This window comes from Pistacia vera, unplaced genomic scaffold, assembly GCF_008641045.1.
Source record: "Pistacia vera cultivar Batoury unplaced genomic scaffold, PisVer_v2 Contig388, whole genome shotgun sequence".
NCBI classification, from domain to species: Eukaryota; Viridiplantae; Streptophyta; class Magnoliopsida; order Sapindales; family Anacardiaceae; genus Pistacia; species Pistacia vera.
This window is the reverse complement of record NW_022196210.1, coordinates 115,223-123,774: the sequence shown is the minus strand read 5'-3', so window position 1 is coordinate 123,774 and position 8,552 is coordinate 115,223. Positions and strand designations below refer to the sequence as shown.

At 32.8% G+C, this 8,552-nt stretch overlaps 1 protein-coding gene across 2 annotated transcripts; it reads right to left on the bottom strand.

The window, feature by feature from the left end:
- Nucleotides 1-234: 234 nt before the first annotated feature.
- On the bottom strand, nt 235-5,553 carry LOC116140934 (renalase-like). 2 transcript variants are annotated; one of them, XM_031426506.1, is made up of 9 exons: nt 5,404-5,553; nt 5,209-5,308; nt 4,588-4,768; nt 3,501-3,573; nt 3,218-3,397; nt 1,664-1,761; nt 1,324-1,412; nt 1,040-1,213; nt 235-482 (listed from the first exon to the last, which is right to left on the bottom strand). In XM_031426506.1, exons 1-9 carry the CDS (start codon nt 5,429-5,431, stop codon nt 311-313), a joined length of 1,095 nt encoding a protein of 364 aa, XP_031282366.1. In that variant the 5' UTR covers nt 5,432-5,553; the 3' UTR covers nt 235-310. The 2 variants fall into 2 exon arrangements, with proteins under 2 accessions (XP_031282366.1, XP_031282367.1); XM_031426507.1 differs by having other exon boundaries at nt 4,588-4,808; nt 5,404-5,541.
- Nucleotides 5,554-8,552: the final 2,999 nt, after the last annotated feature.

Genomic DNA, 8,552 nt, shown 5'->3' with positions numbered 1-8,552 from the left:
AGAACAATGAAGTAGCTCAAGAAAATCATAACATGAAATCACAACTCATAGAAACACAGATGTAACTTTAATGTTCTTTTAACACTAAAATTTATGCTTAAACTCTTTTAAACTTACTACAGCATTAATTCAAGTGAAGAACAAAACATAAGCTATTCAAATATCGGGCAATTATAATTTCCAAATAAGAATTTCTCTGCCATGCCAAATCACATAAGAGGTATGCACAGTTTCATATAACTTATTGCCTATCGGATATTCCATATGATGCGTAAACCTTTTTAGTTAAATGATTAATGATACTATCAAACTATAAGCAACTAAGGATCTCCATAAGTTTTGAAGCTGCAGACAAGCCGCTAAGAATTGCACCTTCAACGTTAGGACCAACGCAGAAATCTCCACAGATGGCTAGTCTCTTGTTTCTATTCCAGAGGCATTTCTCCTCTTTGGCTACGCTTGTAGCTGGAAAGGCACTTCCCCTGGACAAAAAACGCCAATTGATAAATATAGTTCGATGGCAACAAAATGCGATTAGACAACAACAGACGACGTATAATGCAAAATATAAATTTGGAATTAGAATGAGAGAGGCTATTTTTTCTAATGCAATCTCAAAAAAGTGATCATATGTATTTTGTATTGGAGAACTATGGCTTCATTTGTTCTTAAGTAACTTGTAGTAAAATGTACACATAAAATCTTTTTCATGTGAAAGGAAAAGATATTTCACTCAATTTTGATGCTTGGTGACAATCTGCACTTCATATTGAAAACATATTTTCACATTACAACATTAATATATATGCAAGTTTCAGACGTTTTAGAATGTTACTTAGCATAAAACAATGGAATCCAATCCTAGTTTCAGCACTAAACAAAAGAGCATTAATGTGTGGCTAGTTTTTACTTTCTAAAGATGTTTTAGATATTTTTTACAATTTTTAGTAAAACGTCCAGGTCTAACAGGTCAAATTTTGCACAAATGTGATGAGCCTAAATATGCTTGACAGTTCAGGTATTGAATTTGGATACTGACCATCTATGAGCTTTTCTGAAAACTGGCAGTGAAATACTGAGACCTACGCCGTGAAATTCTTGGAACATTTCTTCAGCCACTTTCGTCAATGTCTCATCTGAAGGCTTTTGAAGTCCAGTTTGAGCAATTACACTTTTAGCATACTCAGCTGTCGAATGTAATACCCATCGTTCACTATACAGTACAATTGTATACTAGTGAAAATAAGTAAATAAAAGTAGCACAGAAATTTGATCATACTCCCAATTAGTTCACTTGTAATGCAACATAAAATACATATATACCTTGTGGCAGAACGCCCAGGCTTGCTGCTGTCACAATGGGCCCAGCTCAAAATTTTGGAATTCTGGAATGAGAACCCTTTTACTGGATTCTGAATAAAGATATTACCATAAATCAGAAGCCAAGAGCCACCCCGTATAAACCTCTCAAACAATTTAAGTTAGGAGAAAATATATTATAGCAAGGATGTACAAAAGCATTACGTAGAAATCAAGCATCCCTACAGCCAAGGAAGAAGAAAGGTTGTAATAAGCAGTTTGCAAACCATGTTAATATTGAGAAGCTGGTGAGAATTTGAAACTCTAGAGTACCTAGCTTAGAGACGCATAATTAATGTCCTACCGAAGACAAAGGCTCAGCAAATGCCAGCATTAGAGCAAAACAAGGATTGACAGGGATATCTTCCAACTTTGCAACCAACTCTGGGGCAAAAGTCAAATCTGTATCAAAATAAATAAACAGAAAATCAAATCCATTTCCATCAAAGTGAAATAATGACCAGTGATATGATTCATGCAAAAACTAGAAGTCATGCCATTGTTTGCCAAAAGTACCACCGCAAAAATGGCATCAAAAGAAACAGTGAAATAGAGGTAGAGAACTTCTAACTGGAATATAGTATTGTTGACAAAGTAAATTGCAAAAATACACTAAGGTTGCTTTAAACTTAAAGAAACAAAACTATCCATTTAATTAATTCTAACTATTTGTAAAAATTTTATCTCATATTCCATATGAATTGAACAAATGATTGCTATACAAAATGCAACACGATATCTACTTGCTCTATATCATGGATTTCAACTCTGTAAAAGAGGCATAAGTGGCGAATGATTCTTTGCCATAATTTTGAATGACAGTTTCTTAAAAAGGCAAATTCATAGTTTGAGATGAATGGCTAACTCCTGATGATGGGTTAGATATATTGTCATCAGCTTAAATGAACAAACATGATCCAGTTGGAGGTGGAACATAGAAACTCACTTAAGAAGAGGAAGAAGAAGAAGAAGAAGAATAAAGCATCAAGAAACATTATTAACAGGATCATGATGCTAACAGAAGGTAGAGTAGAAAAGAAGAAGTTATGGCAACACTTGACAGTATAATATTGGCAACTATAGACTACCTCATGATTCTAACAGGAAAGAACAGTAGATAAAATAAAGTGTATACACCAGAATTACATGCCTGCAGTTGAAGACTTGGACAGCTGAAGACTAGCTCATGATGCCAACAGGAGAAAGACTAGAGAAGAAGTGCAAACACAAAGGTTATTCCTATAGTGCTATACTTGGCAGCATACGAATGACAACTATACTTTAGCTGGATATGAGCTGGTGACAATGGCCACCACCAATGAATCAGTCTATAGTAGAAACCCAAACTTTTAGCTCCTTTTAGCAATCAAGAGAATTTCCTTCCCACTGGTCATAACCAAAGCATTGTTAAAAGCTACAAGAAGAAGAATGAGAGAATGAGAAAAGATTGACTAGGGACTCATGAGGATTTCTACTTTATTGTTTGCTTAAAACTGGGGATACTTAACAGGGAGTCCAAGATCTATGGTCTGGCTTTAGCAACTCATACACTTGCTCAGTTGAAGATCAGTATCCGCTTGAGCAGCATTAATGATACTGAAAACAAGAATTGGCTATTTCAGGCTGTCATAAAGCTGCTTAATGTTCAATAGATGTATAATTACATAACAAGTACTGCTTTATGGACGATTGACAGTAGCTATTTCTCTCTAGTTACAATTCAATACATCTAACAAGGAAACTTGGTGTCATGAAGAAAAACGGTATCTATGCTACCAGCACAACTCTACATGACATATTCACACGAGCAAGAGAAAGAGAGACAGGGAAAGAGAGAGAGAAGGAAAAATCATTATACCAAGAGGAGGTGGTTTTCCTGTTACATCTCTAAACCTTGCTGAAACCACATTTTTGTCCGATGCAACCACTCCCTCAAAATTACCAAGACTTTGTCCATCCAACCCCATCACTGACCACAAATTCTTCTCATCCAACCAGTCCAATCTTCCAACACCTACGCCAAACTTACTTTCCACTCCTGGGTAAATTTGATACAGTAAAAGATTAGGCAACTAATTTAAATTTATATATACACTTGAATGTAAATATAATCAAGAAAAAAAGGTAGCACTACTACTTACCAGGCTGACGGCATAAGGCTCGACAAATCGAGTTCATGCCTGGCACACCCACATATTTCTTGCTTATTCCAACCTAAATATAATTAAAATATTAAATGAGAAATATGTCTATATGCCATTATTTTTTATTTTTTATTTTTAGTTACAATAGTGCATCCAATTTCAGCATTTTTGGAGCATATTCATAAATAATTCTAATGCACCAAGAAAACTACAGCGACATCAATAAGATACCACTATACTTTCTTCAATTAGTGTGGTTAAACTATAATTTAGATATTTGTCATATATTGCAAGATGCATGGCTACAGTGTAGGCTATAAACAGTAGCGGATCCAGAAATTTGTGTTAGGGTGGACCAAAATAAAGACTAATTGCACATTAATATTTTTGTCCATTAATATTTTTGTTAAGATGGACCAAAATCCAGAAATTATACATATTAGTATTTAAAAAAAAAAAAAATTGAAGTGGGCCATGAACTAGGCTGGATCCGCCCCTGGTTATAAATAACGGAAGAAAGAATATCTTAGTTGAAGAGAAGTACCTTTATAAATATCAGATTCATTCTGACTTTGTTCATTTGATTGTTATCACATTCTTATACAGAACTATATGCAAAATGACAATCTATAGTATCTAAACAAAACAAATTCGATGTGCCGGAATAGTTGGATTCTTCAGAAGATTTTGTCATACTAATGGAAAAATTGTTTATGTGCCTACGTCTAAGAATTACAAGAAGTAGCATGTCAGGGGACATATATTTTATATAAACTTGAGTCCCAAGTTTAAGATAGATATAATATTTACTCAAAAGGGGACCAGAGTACAAAAAACATACCCATATAACATAATTGACCGGAGAACCAACTAATGCTACCATGCAAATAGATCCCTTCAAGTGAACTAAAACTTCCATGACAGCACAACATAAAACTAAAAAAATAAGCCAAGTGTAAGCAAATATGCCTGCCAAATCTTAAGTTTTACTTACCAAAAAAAAAAAACTTACCAAAAAATAAATATGCCTGCCAAACATATACAATCGTGTGCAACTATACATACGCAAGGAATGATCACAAACCTGTTGTATATCAACAAATTTGTTGAAGACACAATCAAAAGAACTGAAATTCACTTTCCATTCAGCAACAAGACCTACTGATTCCCATTCACGAACAAGTTCCAACACATCAGGATTGCTAACAGTAAAATAAGGAGCACCATGGTCGAACAACAGTTCCTTCCCATCTTCAGAAATTTCTCTATTTGAACAAACCATCATATGTGTAAAACCTCTTTGTCCTAATAATTTGTCAACAACAAAAAATAAAATAAAATTTCTACCGATATGCACAATGAAATTCTTCTAACTTAACTTCAAAACCTGGAAATTCCATAAATAAAATTCTTTAAAAAAAAAATAGCCGTTGCGTATCTAGCAGCTCACCGTGAGATAAATGCACAATAAAATTTTGATGTTTATAAATTTATGATGGAGAAAAGAATATGTCACTCATAATTTAATAATACACATAACAAAAGCGCAAATTGAACATTCATTTATCGATCAATAAGCGTTATCCACCTCCCTTGTATTAGGCTTAAATTGTTTCATGAAATTTCAATAGAAGTACTTTCAGTGAATTATAATAATTTTCACAAAATTTGCATTTGTAAAATTACAAAGAGAGAGAAATGCAACCTTCTCTGAGACATGCGGCCACCAGGTCCTCGAGCGGAGTCGAAGAGAGTAACGGGGACGCCATTCTTAGCAAGAGTTGAGGCACAAACAGCTCCTGAAACTGCACAATTTTCAAATTCATTATAATTCCTAATCTGATTTTTATGAAATTCTATCCAAACAGAAAACAAGAAGAATACAAAAGATAAAACTCACTTCCGCTTCCCACCACCGCAACCTTCATGGCTCTGTTTAGAGAAGCAAACAACGGCACGACGCGGCGAGTCGCCAGAGAGTTGAGCTACTCTGAAGTCTGAACTTGAGTGAAGATTTCTTTTTATTTTTTAATTATTTATTAAATTTGAGTAAAATCTAAGGGCATGTTTGACTTACTATTTTTACCCATATTTCTAATTTTATTCTCCAAATAATAAATATTACCTTATTTTTTAATTATTTTTATACCTCATAAGGTTATTAATTTTATTAAATATCCGCTAAAAAAAAGTTTAAAAATTAGCAAAAACACCCTCACGACTTATACTTAACAAATTCAGGCAACCACCGTCGATGGTAGCCGGAATCTGTACAACGGCCTACCTGCCGACCAAAAATGGCCGAAAGTTCACTGATCTGGTCTTTTTCGGCCAGATCCACCACGGATTTGGTCGAAAAATGCCAGATCTGGCCGTGACAACGGCCAAATCTTGACCATCGTTGACCGAAAACGATGGCCATATCTTTGGCTATCGTTTTGGCCTTTTCCGGCCTTCGAGGCCACGGTAGGCCGTGGATCTGGCCGAAAAATACCATAACAACGCGTTACGACACAAATCCGACCGGTCTGTGTTGTAACGCAATTTTTCGGCCAGATTCCGGTGGTGGTGGCCAGAATCTGGCACTGCAGGTGGTGGGGGTGTTTTTGTCATTTTATACATTAGGGTGTTTAATTAAATTAGCAAACCTAGGGGCTTTTTCAAAAAAATTTAAATTTTACCTCGTAATACTCCCCTATCCAACTACCCAATATTATTCCCAAAATCCTATCCAAAATAATAAACTAAACGCACCCTAAAATGTTGTGAGTTAGTGACGACATTCATGGCTTTAGTAAATGCTACACGTTCTTCATTTACCCGTGTCGCCTAACATTTAGTAACATTTAAAAGAGCAGAAAAGAAAAGTTACTTAACTAAGTTTTTTTTTTGGGGGGGGTAATTGAAGGGTTCGGCCAATTTGTACGTATCTTAATTAATTTTTAAGATTCTTTGAACACTCAATAAATCCAAAAAAATTAATCTCTGAGATTTTTTAAACATTTTACAAGTCCAAAAGAATAAGTAAGTCACAATGTGATAAATAACTCTAAAGTTTGAATCCAAAAGTTACTTAATTAAGTTTTTTTTTTTTTTTTTTTTTTTTTTTTTTTTTTTGGGTAATTGAAGGGTACGGCCAATTTGTACGTATCTTAATTAATTTTAAGATTCTTTGAACACTCAATAAATCCAAAAAAATTAATCTCTGAGATTTTTTAAACATTTACAAGTCCAAAGAATAAGTAAGTCACAATGTGATAAAATAAACCTAAAGTTGAATCCAAAATATAATAAGAGAACAAACCTCCTTGATCGCACTTAATAAGTTATTAAATCATCATTAGTTTCTTTTTAGAGTATTATTAGAGATATATAAAATTATAAAAAAAATAAATACATGACCTAACATTACTTTTTAATTAATTTATTAAAATATTATTTTATATATACATATTTTTTGATAATTTAAAAAATAGTATATATTTTCCAATGTGGAGCAAATTGCTATTAAATCGATTGCATGTTTAAGAAATTAGACCTTAACATTCATTAGTTATTACATTAGTTTTAACTAATGACTAAGTATTAATGATATTTTAATTTCCAGTAAGGTATTTCTTTTTGTAAAATAAAAAAAAAAAAAAGAATTCCCGTCTTCTCCTTTCTTTTTCTTAATTTGTGTGCTCTGGCCTCCACTGGCAGCAAAGGCCGTTTCGGAACCCCAATTGTTTATGCGAGACTGAATCCGTCCACTGGTTTTATTCGAAAACTTTGTTTTGATTTGTGCTATTTTCAATTGATTGGTGCAACGGTTAAACAAAAAAAAATTTGGAAGGATTGAATTCTTTTAATTATACATAAAATATATTACTAATGTTAAGTATAAGGAATTTAAACTCAACTAATCCATATGGTAAGGGGAATTTACGATTCGAATAGGTACACGGTTATATGTATTCATACGATTAATTAAATTTATTTTATATTTTATTTGAGAAGGGGGAATAAATTTGTTTTTTTTTTTTTTTTTTTTTTTGTTTTTGAAAAGAAAGTGTGTGGAAATAATTATTAAAAAAAAAAGTATACAGGCTGAATTATGATATCTTACACTTTCCTTTTTTTTTTTTTTTTTTTTTTTAATGCAATATGATTTTGAAATATTTATCTTTATAAAAAGTGTTTAAAGAGTTGGAAAGTAAAATAATTTACTAGAATTAAGAGACTTTTTGCTTTATAAAATTAAATTATACTAAATAATATATAATAAACTACTTATAAATTAAAATATTATATTAAAAAAAATTCCCAAATTTGACCGGCGTTGTAGGCGAGGTGAGCCTCCCTCTCCATCCACCCTTGGATCGGCGAGTGAGAAAAACTGGGTTTAGTTTGTTTGGTGGTGAATGAGAAAATTTGGGTAAAATGGAAAAAAAAAATTTGAATTTTTTTTGGTTAAAAAGTGTATTTTGTTGTAAGTTAAAACTTGATAAGATTAGAAATAATATTTAAGTTGTTAAACTTACGATGATATGTAAAGGAGTAATACTACACTCACAATCTCTTTTCACAAATTTTCTCTTACAATACTGATGTGACAACTTGTAATTAGTCAGCTGTAATTTATCAAATAGGACCTATTACGAGTTAGAGCTCGACGCTAAAATTTCGAGCTCGAGCTTGAGCTCAAAAAAATAATAATAATAAATAAACTCTCCAATTATCTGCTTTTACACTTTCCCAATCAAGGTTTTTGGAGCTCGTCCAGTCGAAATTTAGCGACTTCAAACTCGACTCAACACAGTAGCCAAGCCGAGCCGAGCTCCTAGGTCACTCTAGTATGGGTCGCTAGACTTCAATGGCTTGAACATTTTTTGGTCTTAGGTGACAATATTAGTATCAAAATATCCTCTTTATACACTATATCTATTTCTACAATTAATTTTAGTAATAAACACGCCAATTGTTCAGCCAAACACCTTTATTCAGCTTAAAATTATGTAGATAGATAGATCATTAAAAGAATATCATATTGATGTCTATTTTGTGACT

Excerpts from the sequence above, each read along its gene's own strand:
- LOC116140934 (XM_031426506.1), bottom strand. The coding sequence starts at position 5,431 with ATGAAGGTTGCGGTGGTGGGAAGCGGAA. Across the intron at positions 4,769-5,208 it reads GGCCGCATGTCTCAGAGAAG|AGAAATTTCTGAAGATGGGA; the intron begins GTTGCATTTCTC and ends TTGTTCAAATAG. Across the intron at positions 483-1,039 it reads TTCAGAAAAGCTCATAGATG|GGGAAGTGCCTTTCCAGCTA; the intron begins GTCAGTATCCAA and ends TTTTTTGTCCAG.